This window comes from Cladophialophora yegresii, assembly GCF_000585515.1.
Source record: "Cladophialophora yegresii CBS 114405 chromosome Unknown aczIN-supercont1.1, whole genome shotgun sequence".
NCBI classification, from domain to species: domain Eukaryota; kingdom Fungi; phylum Ascomycota; class Eurotiomycetes; order Chaetothyriales; family Herpotrichiellaceae; genus Cladophialophora; species Cladophialophora yegresii.
In genome coordinates this window covers 2,557,873-2,571,677 of record NW_006913045.1, presented here as the reverse complement: position 1 = coordinate 2,571,677, position 13,805 = coordinate 2,557,873, and the positions used below count along the sequence as shown (strand labels likewise).

General features: G+C 53.2%; 6 protein-coding genes across 6 annotated transcripts; 5 read left to right on the top strand and 1 right to left on the bottom strand.

Moving 5' to 3' along the window:
• Window positions 1-3,583: 3,583 nt before the first annotated feature.
• A1O7_00911 (uncharacterized protein) lies at window positions 3,584-4,766 on the top strand (the record flags this gene model as incomplete). The annotated part of the gene is made up of 3 exons (XM_007754951.1): window positions 3,584-3,890; window positions 3,994-4,049; window positions 4,137-4,766. Coding segments are annotated over 3 exons (993 nt in total), but the record flags the coding sequence as incomplete, so codon positions are not given.
• Window positions 4,767-5,731: 965 nt separating this feature from the next.
• On the top strand, window positions 5,732-6,831 carry A1O7_00910 (uncharacterized protein; the record flags this gene model as incomplete). The annotated part of the gene is made up of 2 exons (XM_007754950.1): window positions 5,732-6,625; window positions 6,652-6,831. The coding sequence occupies 2 exons, from the start codon at window positions 5,732-5,734 to the stop codon at window positions 6,829-6,831; spliced, it is 1,074 nt and encodes a 357-aa protein (XP_007753140.1).
• Window positions 6,832-6,883: 52 nt separating this feature from the next.
• Window positions 6,884-8,113, top strand: A1O7_00909 (uncharacterized protein; the record flags this gene model as incomplete). Its single annotated transcript, XM_007754949.1, has 1 exon — window positions 6,884-8,113. The coding sequence occupies one exon, from the start codon at window positions 6,884-6,886 to the stop codon at window positions 8,111-8,113; it is 1,230 nt and encodes a 409-aa protein (XP_007753139.1).
• Window positions 8,114-8,262: 149 nt separating this feature from the next.
• Window positions 8,263-9,810, bottom strand: A1O7_00908 (uncharacterized protein; the record flags this gene model as incomplete). Its single annotated transcript, XM_007754948.1, has 1 exon — window positions 8,263-9,810. One exon carries the CDS (start codon window positions 9,808-9,810, stop codon window positions 8,263-8,265), a length of 1,548 nt encoding a protein of 515 aa, XP_007753138.1.
• A 1,834-nt stretch (window positions 9,811-11,644) lies between these two features.
• On the top strand, window positions 11,645-12,755 carry A1O7_00907 (uncharacterized protein; the record flags this gene model as incomplete). The annotated part of the gene is made up of 2 exons (XM_007754947.1): window positions 11,645-11,863; window positions 12,063-12,755. 2 exons carry the CDS (start codon window positions 11,645-11,647, stop codon window positions 12,753-12,755), a joined length of 912 nt encoding a protein of 303 aa, XP_007753137.1.
• A 387-nt stretch (window positions 12,756-13,142) lies between these two features.
• Window positions 13,143-13,747, top strand: A1O7_00906 (DOPA 4,5-dioxygenase; the record flags this gene model as incomplete). The annotated part of the gene is made up of 2 exons (XM_007754946.1): window positions 13,143-13,417; window positions 13,468-13,747. The coding sequence occupies 2 exons, from the start codon at window positions 13,143-13,145 to the stop codon at window positions 13,745-13,747; spliced, it is 555 nt and encodes a 184-aa protein (XP_007753136.1).
• Window positions 13,748-13,805: the final 58 nt, after the last annotated feature.

Genomic DNA, 13,805 nt, shown 5'->3' with positions numbered 1-13,805 from the left:
TAACAGGCGCGTATATATGCTCTGTGCAGAATCCGAAGGGTGCCAGCGCCTACCCTTGACACCCAGAGCCTGCGCTTGCTGCATCAGTATCCGTTAAATTTCAGCTGCGCCCCGCCGAGCGAGTGTGGCATGTTGCCAGGATCAGAATGTGCCGAGTGAGCACGACCAGTACAAAACGCATGCCTTCGTCATCCTGCAGATGATGCTTTTTTAGGTGTCTGTCATTCGCTCATGATCATTGGGCGATTCGTGTTTGACGCCCTCGGACGCCTTCCGCTACCTCGTACCGCTCCAAACAACGGTGAGCACGGGGATCGTCTTTGCATCCTCGCCTAGCTGTGACCGGCGGAAGTGTCCTGCCACTGCATGCAACCAGCAGTCAGTCACCAATAGCTTCACCTACATGCACTGCTACAAAGGGTTCCCAACATCCACCCTCTCAGTCTTCTCCCACTTTGGACCCCCCGGTTTCTCAACCTCAAGCAGGAATCCACAAGTGCGCTGCTCGGCATGCGTACTACTGTAGCTTCGTTGATCAGAGCAGGCGGCCTGCTCGAGTCGCGATGCCACGACTGCTCCGATACATGTTACAGCTTCGTGTGACTGTCCAGTTCTACGAGGAATACCTCGTAACGAGGAGTGTTCATGCACCCCGTAGCCGACGCGCATTCTTACCGTCAAATCGACATTGATCGGTGAAGTTGTGATACGATGTGCCCGGGGCGCTGGTAGCTGAACAACACACAGCAACAATGTCAGTACGGTCTCCTCCGAGAAGGTGGTGCTTGGGCAAACAGGGGCACCACCAGAAGGGGCTCAATGCATTAGCCTCCCGTGATACATACCCGGGTGAACGAAACACCTGGGCATGACTACTTATGGGTCTCCGAATTTGCGCAGCGATTGTGTTTTGTCGATTATTGCCGCGTGAATGTCCGTTTTGACTACAGCCAGACACCAGAAACACGCAACGAGATGCGTTACCGATACTCTTTCCAACCCGGTATGCAGGCGGCTGTTATACTAGACAAATAAGTTTGTGGTTGTCAGCCGGTAGGCCCGATATTCCTGACCGGCATGGGGCTGAGCTCCCGAGCTCCTCATGCCATGGTCAACCATCCTCGGCTCTGGTGGTGGTTCACCAGGAATCCGCACCACAACCATAACAGCTACGTCAAGTTTCCAGAGGTCAAACTTGTGCTTTTGTGTGGGTCGCAGCCGGATAGAGTTCAAAGGCGAGCTGAAATTACCCGGCCGCGCGCTCGATTGGACGGATCAGTCAGGAGCTGCACCATACAAAGTCAATCCCAGCTTTCGTCCTCGCTCCCACCGTTCGACGCGCCTGTGAACTCTTCTGGGCAGCAGGCTGCCCTGAGTTCAAGGTCCGTCTTAACGGCGCGCGACTAACGCTTCCTCTGCTCTTTGAGTTTACCTGCCTCCTGCCTTCCGCCGCTCCGCCACACGTGTCCTGTCCGAACTGCTGCAGTGACTTCGCCAGAAGTCTAATCTAAACTCAATCGCAACGCAAAAATCCCATCATGTTGAGCCTGCTACCCGGCTTTTGGCCGCCTATCACGGCTCTTGTCACGGGGACGCCTCAGATGGAAGTATCTGCCATGGCCAATGGTGTGCGTTGAGCCTCTTCTCGGCCATAACTCATCTTAGATATAAGTTGCAGCCCCCAGCAAGATGGTGCCATGTGAGGAACTACCAAGCCAATATGCACTTCGTTGTTCCGACCGATTTTGTCGAGTCGTAGCCTTCCAGGTCGCATGCGCCCAAGCACCGACTTGACCCAAGCAACGCCATGTTCATGCTTCGCTAGCTGATTAGCAGGTTACGGTTGGGCTACATCAGTGGGGTGCTCCATCGTTCATCCGCACGGTGTTACCAAGGAAGCGTTTACCCCTCCACAGCATTCATCCTTTACCAGTGCTCTTCCACGTCTGTGTTTCCAGCATGTCGCTCTAAAAGGCTCTGACTCAGCTTAGAAAAGTCCGGCCATGGACTCGTCCGCAACTTGAAACGCCTCTTTTCGTCGCTATCCCTCCCCTTCAGCTGGCCATTTGCACTCACACAGGCCCTGGAGACTGGCACACCAAGCTCTTTCTTCCGCTCCACAAATCTTACCGAAGATGTCGCGATCAATCGAGGTCACGGTTAGACAAGCCCTCCAGATTGTCCAAAACAGCAGTACAGGAGTGGTTGACGCACGTATCCACCAGATTCTCGAGGACTATCTTCGCCAAACCTGGGATCGAATACAGGCTCAACCTGACACCTACGTTATGACTGGCCTTGAGTTCGCTGTTCTCAATCACTTCCGAGCCAGGGCCGAGTTCCAAAATGAGACTGCCAGGAAGGCAATCTCAAGATACTGGGACAGCATACGTCCCAGTAATGGAGTGGATTCAACCTGACTCCAGGTGGACAGCTAGCCGGGCGTTCAGCAAGTGCCGGAGAAAAGGAAATACGAGCCGAGTGTCTTCGATGACCGGTCCCCTTTCCATAAATCTACCTTCGCAGGAAAGCTATGCTCCCAACAGGGATCAAGATTAAAGTCGCCAATTCCACCCAAACGCCAATCGTTCTTTGAAGACACGAAAGAGCCATAAAGGTGGAACTGATGGGGAGCAAGCTTTAGGCGTGCTAGGATGGAATTCGAGAGCTCGGTGGCCAAAGCACTCGTGGAGCCGATAAATGAGCCGAGCGAGTCAGAAAAAGGAGGCATTATCGTTCGGGCTGATGCCTCCAGGTGTTCGGGACTGGTCAGGCTACCTTGCAATCTCGCAGGTGCCGATATCGTTCGCCATTCTGTCCGAGGATGTGCTAGACAAGCCTTCACTTCCGTGCTCTTACGCAAGCCCAACAGCATTCATTGACTTTCCTGTACACTCTCCTGTTTACACTTATCACAGCACTCAGCTCCGCACTCCGACGAGTCTCTGGCACCCAGTATCGTGCACTGTGTAGGCTCTGCGGCTCTGCCTCGCTCTCATAGAGTGAGTGAAGGATGATCTTCCTGCAGGACATGCCCACGCTCACGCTGCTTGGGCCACAGTCCGTCAACCTCAAACAATGAAACGTTCTATGTGGCAGCTTTATCACTTTGACGGCAACTGCCCACTCCTCGGAGAGGTTTATTGCCTTCGACGGCGATGAGCGAAGACTCTCGATTGGCCAGCAAGGGGAGGCGTCGGAATGGTCCAAGAGCTGGGCGCCCAGAGAGGTATGAGGCATGTTGACGGCCCGCATTCCAATGGTAAAGCAACGAGTATAGGACCCTGCGACCACCAGATGTACCTTTCCCGGCTGTTCACACGACTCTTACCTCTTGTCCCGATGCTTACGGTCTGCACACGATACACAAGATGCTCTTCTCCATCCTTCTGAGCCTGCTGGCTGGAGCCCCTGCTGCACATGCTGCATTGGGGTCACAAGGATATGATGTTCTATCACCGTATGGGTTGGGCAAAGCTTTCAACGCTCATGTGAGGCGGGAGAACTCCCAGAGACATCAGCTGAAGGTCCGCACATCTTCTCAACTCGCACAATATACACTGACAAGATCTAGCTGGTGACGCGACAATCGGCCCCTCCCATCACAATCGACCCTGATTGTGCCTTATACGACGGCTATTTCTATACGACGGCGCGGAACTATACTTGGCAATTGCAATGCTCCAACTCTTATGGCGGTACCATCCTGGCGCAGACGACCGACACCACCGACTTGGGCTCATGTATCAGCGAGTGCGTGACCTACAACCGCGACAACACACCGGGAGCGTGTGTGGCCGTCACATTCTCTGGTTCGTATAGTGGGTCAGATACTGTCTGCACGCAGTACAGCAGTGTTGACGAAGTCTACCTTGCGTCTGAAGAAGGAGGTGAGTGTTTGTTACTCAGGACATGCCGCACCTCTCGCCCACCACAATCAAGATTCGCGATTCTTTTGAAGTACTATTACACCAAGGCTGACCAAGGACACAGGCTTTGTGAATTCGGCGCTGCTAGTCTTGGGCCCAGAAGGAGAAATCTTCGCGACGGTAAGTCTTTTGAAGAGTCGGCGGCTATTTCAAAGCCACTGGGCGCAGTCCCGAAACTTTGATGAATTTTTGCTAATCAAAGAACAGCCGCAACCCGAACCAACTTTTACTGGAGCACCGACTCAGCCACCTGATGTCGACCCAGTGCCCAGGCAAACGACGACTTCCGTTGATATCACTCCAACATCGACGCTGCTCTCAACCACGACCCCGGCCGCTGTGGTTACTTCTTACCTTGCCTTCACCACCACCACTGTTTCGACCAGTACAATTCTTATCACCTCATGCCTACTAGACCAGCCGTGTCAGCCAAATACGACGCCCACCCCTTCGTCATCCGGAACGAGCACGCCAGATGGTATTTCTTCGACCACAAGTACACGGGCCGTCAATATCAGTGACGGCGGCTCAAGACCAATCACCTCAATGACAAGCACTACGAGCGTGGGATTTGTTCCCGGAAGCACTATATCAGGCGCATTCACTCTCGATGCCGGTCAAAGAACATTCACAACAATTGTTCCTTTCACCGAGTATCGAGTCCAAATCATCGAGATATGTGCAGCAACACCTACCCCTTGCTCCCAGTCATTCAGCACGGCCACCAATGTTATTTACAGGACGGAGATATCTTGCTCGCCAGGCGCATGTTTAGATGTGGTGCCTACAACGGGGTATTTGGTCGATGCCATCGCAGCAGCAACCTGTGTCGTCGTTCAGTAAGACATGTTTTGATGTGGTGGTTTATTCTGGTCCCAGAAGCTGGCGTTGACGTTTTCCTCTTCAGTTGTACTTTCTAGCTTGCGGAGACGAACCCTGCAATCTGGTTGGATGATTGTTCCACGTGCTCAAAGTTTCATCATGATTTCCTATCAAGCCGAGATTTTGACGCACTATTGTCATTGTCGTGAAAGAGTTTCGGAATGATTTTAGCACTAGACACGTAAAAAGCTTGGTATGTCCGGCGCACCTAATGCGGCAAGCGTACCGCGGCGGGATAACTTCGGTTACAACGCGCCGCACAACTGGCACAACGCGACTTCGATGTCAAATTCTGCTTCCTCGTGACTTGTCCCTGCGAGTTCAATCTTCAATTCCAGATGTCCTCATACTCGCTGTAGCGCGCTGCACTACCCTCTGAGACACACCGAGAGATGACCTTAGCTGAGAGCTCACGAGGCAACTAGTATCCCCCCGAATAACCTCGCGATCCCACTTCCAACTTCGAGCCGCAGAGAATTGTTGAGCCTGCAGTCATAGCTCGTCCGACGAAAGGCCATGTTCCTGTGCCATTCAAACAATGGCGTCTCAAAAACCTTGAAGAGTATGGAGCCGGATGAGCCAGAATCCGAAATAGAACTTCTCTAGCTGTGTGCAGCCGGACCGCTTTTGTTCAATGTCCTTTGTCGAGGTTCACTAGATGTGCAGGTAGGTGGAAGGTGAGGTTCATTGTCTGCCGCTCCCACAACATCTGCCTCACCCCTACTATTCTACCTCTAGCAAGCATCACCAGAACTGTGACTTCGAAACTCCGCTAGATTCTTGCCACTTCGGTCCTCGACTTCTCCTACAACGATGGCGCGTCCCAATTTCTTTCTCGTAGCCTCAACACTCATCGCTGGCCTTCTTGGGTCAGTGGCAGCAGATGCCATACCATGTAATCCACTCAACGGTTAGTACACATGACTGTCCGGTATAGCGTATGGCTGATCTTAGTAGTCACCGCAGCCTGTCCTCCGATCCCTGGTTTAACCACCAGTACATATTTCATGGATTTCACCCAACAAACGACGACCCCTCCGGACTGGATCCTTGCGGACTATGCAAAGGTGGATTACGCCTCCCCCAACGGTGCGAACTTCACAATCGCCAAACGGAAAGAGGCCCCTTATATCTGGTCCCGCTTCTACGTTCACTTCGGTCGCATTGAGGTCGTGATGAAGGTTGCTACAGGTGGAGGCATCATTACAGGCGCAGTGATGATGTCTGACGACCTGGATGAGATCGACTGGGAATTTTCGGGCAACAACTTCGGTAAAAGTAGCGGCTCCGTCTTGACCAATTATTTCGGCAAAGGTCAAATTGGTTGGTCCGATCGCGGTGCTTACCCTGCAGTTGACGCTCCTCAGGATAAATTCCACACATATGCTCTCGACTGGCAACCTGACCGCTTGGTCTGGTCCATTGACGGTGTCACGGTGAGGACGCTGAACAACAACGGGGCAACCACTGGTTCGTACCAATACCCACAAACGCCATCTCGGCTCCATCTGGGTATGTGGTGCGCCGGAGACCCAGACCAGGCCCCGGGTACGGTCCAGTGGGCTGGTGGCTACACCGATTTCAGCACCGCTCCATTTTCTGCCTTTGTCAAGTCCGTTCGAATCACGCCCAGGAACGCTTGCTCCAGCTACAACTACCCTTATCCGTTCGATGGGACGTACAAATCAGTGCAGTGCTCAAATCAGACAGTTACCCTGCCTTGCACATACGCAGTTGTCGCAGGCGACGACGGCGATAAGATCGCGAAGAAGTTGACGGTCAACTTTGATACTCTGAAGAGTGTTAATCCCGGGGTTGATTGGGATAAACTCTTGATCAGGCAGGTCTTGACGGTTCCTGGTGGGACCTGCACAACATCTTCGACCACTACTTCGATGCCATCGACAAGCAGCACTTCCTCTTCAGCCACTCCAGTCTCAACTACTTCCTCATCAGTGCCAACTACCACCACATCAGCACGAACCACATCGACTTCTTCGAGCAGAACGATTACTTCTAAGTCAGCGCTCACCACTTCAACAAGTGCATCCCTGAGTACTTCAAGCACAACGATGGCGAGTTCAGCAACGACTACTTCGACAACTCTAAGTTCTGCAAGCACGACGGCTACCACAAACTCAATGCCCCTCTCCTCGAGTACAACAAGCCGCGTGACTTCAACGTCAACCTCAGCAATGACCACCTCAACCTCGACTACGGGCACCAGCTCAAGCACGGCTGCGGTCACCAGTTCCACTTCTACAAGCAGCACTACTACCTCCACTGCTCCCACCCAGTCTTACACGGTGGTCGCAGGCGACTTTGGTTGGGCCATTGCAGACAAGAATGGTTGTTCCTTTGATGCCCTAAATGCTGCCAATCCCGGTATCGACTGGGACAATTTGCAGATTGGGCAGACTCTGAACCTGCCTGGGCAGATCTCTGACTCCTCAAAGATGATGACAGGTCCGATTGGCTCAAGCTCGGGCGTCGCTTCTAGTTCGACAACTACGACTCAGCCGTCCTCTTCCTCGACAACGTCGTATGCTCCTGGCTGCATCTCTGGTTGGGGTTGCGGCTGGGGTGGCTATCCTGTTCCCCCGGAGTCCTCGAGCACCAGCAACGCCCCATCTGGAAGTCTGGCAAGCACCTCTGACTCAACATCTACTGGCTCAAGCCCCTCGACTTCAACGGCGTCCCAGCAGAGCTCATCGTCAAGCATAAGTGTCTCAATCTCAACATCTCCATCGGACTCTGCCTCCAACCCGGTCATCACTAGCGTGAGCACTGTCAGCTCTTCTGTCAGCACAACCACGAACTTAGCCAATACTAGCACGCCCACTCCGACTTCATCTGGACCGACATCAACGTCAGCCTTGGGACCGCTAACAACCACCACTAGGCCCGCGGCGACCTCTAGCTCGCGCACAAACGCAGTCAACCCTGTGACACCGACCCCACTGGCCACGCCCAGGATGTTCTGCAATCAAGACAACTGCCTTCGTAACATGATCGATCCACGCTACTCGTCCTCCATGCGCAACTTCTGCTCGAAGTATACAACCACGGCCTCCAACACCACGCCCCTGCCTAATTTCTTGGGTGGTTGCGTTGCAGATGCCAAGAGAGTCAGCAGCGCGTGCAGCTGTCTAATCACGAGCTTTGGCACGGGCACGGCCACTGCTTCGAGCTCGGCGTTGACAGCTTCGGCCTCCCGTTCGGGGAATCCAGCATCGGGGAGACAGGTTCCTTCTTGGTTGTTGAAGCGCTCGCCTCTGCGATGGAATCGCCTGGCCGTCTAGACGTTTATCGGGTTGTGCGATTTGTATTATGTGTCTCGAACGTTTCTGTAGCACAGGACAGGGAGGCGCTCCGGGGCCTTCGCGCCAATCTCAATAGTTGGCATAGCAGCTTCTGCGATGATCAGATCAGCGACGTGCATTCTTCTTTCTCATGGTGCGCGGTGTGACCCTCCCCAGCCCGACAACATGATATCTAAACCCAGCTTGCTCGTTACGTGCTCGATAAATGTCGCACAGTCCGCACAGGGCTCCTGGCTGACCAGAATGAGCGCCCGTCTGAGCATGACTGGTGGTACCATGGAAGCAAGCCCTCGAAGTGATCGGTCAACCGTAGGATGAAATCCCCAGTTTTGCATTGCAGAAGCCAACTGTTCCACGGCGTCGTCGGTTGCATCTTGCTTGCCGAGTTCCGGTTCCAAGAAAACATGATGGTTGATGAAATATGCTATCATTTGCTTCTCGGCGTGCGAGGCATGGTACCGTCCTGATTTGCCGTTGTCGTAAATGTGAGGCATGAGCTGATGGTTGACGAGCTGACATATCCGCATGACTTCAGCAGTCCAGTCCTTGCCCGATATCAAAATCACTGTCTGGTTGTGTGCCCATCCGCTCATGGCCGAGACGGAGGGATACCGTCCTCCTCGTTCAAGTCGAGCAACGGTTTTCCATTGGGTAGGAATAGGATACTCACTGATCGGAGCAAAAAGTCTGATATTGTCCGTCGACTTCACGAAGACGTGATGCTGGTAGTTTGTCCGTGTGATGAGAGACGGGACTTCCTGGGCGCCACTTAGAAGATGGACAATCATTCTTCGCTGCTGGTTTGCCGTGTGCGTGGTTTCCTTGTATGCCTGTACCTTTCCTCCAGAGCGGTCATATCTTTCTTCTTCATTTCGCGCAGAAGGCTCGGCAAACTGCAGGGCAATAAAGCCATCGTGGTCTTTGAGACTTCTATCTGCCCCGTGTTTAAGAAGGACCTTGACGTTCTGGCAGCGTCCCCAGAGCGCCGCCTCCGTCAATGCCGTCCTCCCGCGTTTGTTCTGGAAGTTGGGGTCGGCGCCTCGCTCGAGTAAAAGCCGTACGATGCCAGAATACCGCTCAGCAGCGGCGGTATACAATATGGAATCTCCCTTTTCATCGACGCCGTGGAGGAACAGCTCCGCTTCAGACGAAGTATCAAGATACTCCTTCACGTAGTCTTCGTCCCCGAAGTGAAGCATGCGGCTTGTAACATGATCGATCCTGTTCGTAGTATAGGGTTCATCACTCCCTCCAAACGCCGCGGTTAATCTGCTAAGAATATGGTCGCTTGCATCAAGTGTAATCGTTTCACGCGCGTCTCCCAACTTGGGCGGTGTAGTGGTAGCTTCTTTGTCCGACTCGTGGTTGTCACTGCTGTCTCGCAGGGGCGGTAGTTCCAAGGCGGTCGGATCAGCATCAACGGCCACGTACCTCACATTTATCTTGTCGATTTCATACGCCGTCCCTCCTGAGGATGTAGAGAAGGGGAAAGTGAGCCGGTAAGAGGGGAAGCCCAACTCCTGGCTTGTGTCACAGTGCGTGGCACGCAGATTTTGGTCGTAGCTTCCAGAAAAACCATGCCTATGGAGCTTGAGGCAAATAGGGCACTTCACCTTGACTGTGGTAACATCCCACCACTGCGCGGCCGCAGAATAAAAGCCGTCCTCTGTGTCCATTGTGACTGAGGCTTTCCGGTTGACAAGTTTCGCTGGCTGCGAAAGGATGATTAGGAGGGACAGATAGCTGTTTGCAAGAATGATGCGCAGGTACGTGAGGTCGAACGGCCAGCCTTGTTGGCCTGGATGGTCAAGCCGGTCAAGGGTCACTACCGGCGAGTGGTGGGTGAGAGGGGACAAGGCTGCAAGTGACTAAGCAGAAGCTTGGCAAAATATCTTGGCCGCACGAAAAACGGCGGCGCTACCGAACTGCACCCTGCGAAACGAACTTGGAGTCTTGAGATTGAAACATTTGTTGCAACGTCTCTTACCCGCACAACCATTTCCCGTACGAATCTCCCACATCTCAGACGCGTCCGACGACCCGTTGACACTTTGCAGGTCGTCTCCTCAGATAATCCGCCAACATGACGAAGGGAACAAGTTCGTTCGGCAAGAGTGAGCAATAGACCAGACCTCAACCTAGGTTGAAAGATATGGAAGACATGGTTTTCTGACCGGAATGCGTAGGACACAATAAGACTCACACCCTTTGCCGGAGGTCAGTGATTGCGATACGTCCCCTAGCCTGCTTGGCCTTCAATCCAACCCCAGAAGACTGTAAATTGAGGAGAACAAAATGAACTGACTCGGATTGGTACAGGTGCGGTCGTCGAAGCTTGCACATTCAGAAGCACACTTGCGCGAACTGTGGAGTACGTTTTCACACTCTTTCCTCGATCTTGCCTAGGCGACAACCGCCCGCCACCTTCTTCTCGGTGACTACCTCCGAGGTCGTTGGAATATCGAGACTGACTCGATGCGCCGATAGTATCCTGCTGCGAAGACCCGCAAGTACGAATGGAGCGAGAAGGCCAAGAGACGCAAGACCACTGGTACTGGACGGATGAGGCATTTGAAGTTGGTTGCAAGGTAAGAACGGCACACTACATCTATTTCCTTTGGCCATGCAATACGGGGGCCGACACAGCTGGGTCTGTGGCAATCGTCAGAGACGAATGTGCGGAGAAGAAAGCGGCGAAGCCAGATGACCTTTCCGCGAAGGCCGTTGCGAAGCTAGCCTTGCGAAGTGGAAGAGAGGAGGCACCAACAAACAGAATACACGAGGATAGTGGCTAACGCGATATCGGCAATACAGGAGAGCTAGCAATGGGTTCCAATCCGGCGCACCCAAGGGAGCACGAGGACCTGCCAAGGCATAGGCACGGTGACGAGACGCTGTTGTGGATGGAGGTCAATCCGCCCATGAGGCCTTCTCCGAACGCTCTTTCGGCGAAAATCAGGAGCAGTGCACAGGACCTCGAGGACGTGGGAGGTGAGGTAGAGTTGGGCTGATGCCGCGTGGAGGGGAGGCAGATAACCCGGGCGCAGAAGCAAGGACATGACACCAGAGAACTGCTCTGTCTCTCGGCGGGAACGATGCAAATTTCGTCAGCGCACCGCCTGTTTTCGGCCTGAGTTCATCAAGTACTCTATCCTGGCCGTTATGCGGCGAATTGGCATGCTAGCTATAGAATCTGCGAAGTGGGCCAGGTCGAGAAGGCCATGAATGAAAAATATTCAAATTGCAAAGTCCGTACTCCGTACTTGACCTTGCTTTCGTCTTTCTCATTACAGTAAATATATCGCCTCAATCTTCATGATATGATCCCCACCACCACCCATGGTTTAGGTAGTCATGGGATGCCAATCGCCTGGTTGAACCCATCTTGAATTTGTGGATATTCTTGGGGCGTCCGTGATCGCTGTCGTTCAGACGCAATTTTGAGGCTTTCTCTTTCTAAAGCCTTGAGGCCGCGTCTGGCTTTTACCTTACTTATCGAGCGGAACGCAAATGCCCCCAGCAATCCCTCCGCCGCTAGTCTCTTACCTGGAGTCCAGCCTTGCTTCACTTCACGGCCAGACCCTCATCACCTCAGTGCTTGGTACGCCCTCACCATGGCTGCTGCTACGATTCGTCTACGGGGCCATGTACGGCGTGGGGCATGACTCAGAAGCCAGACAACTCGGCGAGGACTCAGCAGTAAGGCCGGGGGAAAGTCCTGTGGTCTTCGTAAGTCTTCTGCGACCGCTTAGTTTGTGGGTTGAGATGGGGAAGAAGATGGTATGCTCTAGCTCTCTCCTTTGCTGAAGTTTCGACCTTTTAGCCTTTCAGCATTTCAGGCCCACGTTGGGCTGCCGCGCGACGTTTTCTAAACCGGGCGTCTGGCTCTCATATCGCGTGGAGTTGGAAAGGCTCACATTCTTTGCAGGGACTTGATTTCCAAGTGCTGCTCCGGGGCAAGAAGATTGTCTACGTCGACGGGCTTACTGATGGTTCGCCACCAGCAGGGCCTGGAAACTCTTCGCTTCCACCGACGACCAAGCTCAAAGCTCTGACTCTGGACGAGCTACGGCGCTCTATGGATGTGGCTTTAAAGAGTTGGTTTACTGCTACAACGGACACCTCTACATCCGGGGTAGGCGCATCTTCGGGCTCCTCTTCGTCTGCGGGATCTGCAGACGCGAAATCACTTATTCTTCTCGATGGCATTGATTTCCTCCTGGCTTGCCAACCCTTCATCTCCACAGTCTCATTGCAAGCGCTCCTTTCAACATTACGGACGCGGTCTCGCGCTCTGGTACTCACCTGCAATGCCGATGCTCCGCTGCTGCAAACTGCTACATCTGGCAATCATGATGGCGGGACGCCCTTGGAACGCAATCATGCGCACTTCTTGACGTCCATAGCCCATCAAAGTCGGTGGGTGTTCCAGCTCAGAGGGTTGGACACCGGCAGCGCGAAGGATGTTTCCGGCGTTATCAGGGTTAGTAAAGGTGGTGATGGAGGAGACGGCGAGAATGAGATCTCGACTTCAGGCCGTACAACAGATCTGCCTGATACAGAATGGTTGTATCAATTGAAAGGAGATGGTTCGGTGAGGGTCTGGGGGCGTGGAGAATAACGTGTGACACGACATGAGTGCGATATCAGGTGGCTGCTGTGGACAGCCCTTCTAAGGATAGCATGGCACAGTGTGGATGCATTTGAATCACCCTCTCGTACGAAATCCTAGCGAAGACATCTCCCTGTCTCCTTGCTGCCAGCCGCAAAGAATTCGGTGGTCGGAGCCAATTCCGGGTGCGAGGGCGAAGATGCGGGATCCGGAGCATGTTGACATAATTCCTGATTGATCATCTCGGCCGATAGCGGGACCTCAGTCCAGCGGTTTGTGCGTCCCCTCCAAGATGAATCTACCACAAGACGTCTTGACAGACTGCAGATATATTACTCTTTGCTGCTGCTGAGAGTCATACCAAGCTCAGAGCTCCAAACCATATCCTCGAGCGTAATGTCTGATCCGTTCTTGTACAGCTTTCCTTCGCCCCTAGCAGGGTACGAAGACCACGCCCCTCTTCCGGACGAGTTAAACGAGGATGGGAAGTCTTTCAAAAATCCACAGACTGGTGTTCTGAGCCCGAGCTATGACAAGTTTACCTCTGGCATTATGAATGGTCGTCGGGGCGGCTTCGATATTCACATATATTACCATCACAATAGTGAGGAGCAAAAGGACTATGCCAAAGCGCTATGGCAGAGGATCCGCCTCGAGTTTCCGGAGCTGAGGTGTGTAATCTCCCGTGTAGATATCCATCTGTATTGATCTGGCAATTCAGGATCTATCGACTGTGGGATAAACCTGTCGGGCCCCATACAATGGCCATGTTCGAAGTCAACGTCTTCACACCTGCGCAATTTGGAGCATTCATACCGTGGCTAGTCATTAATCGTGGACCGCTATCTGCGCTAGTCCACCCTAACCATGAGGATGAGGATGCATTGAGAGACCATAGTCAGAGAGCCACCTGGCTTGGTGAACGGGTGCCAGTTGATCTGGGATTGCTGAAGAAAGTTATGAGTAAAAGAAGCGAGAAACAGAATGGGTCAGCGAATTGAAGAGCAGAATCAAGTCCATGTAAGCAGGTGCAAAGCTGTGTCTTTGGCGGCTCTGGCT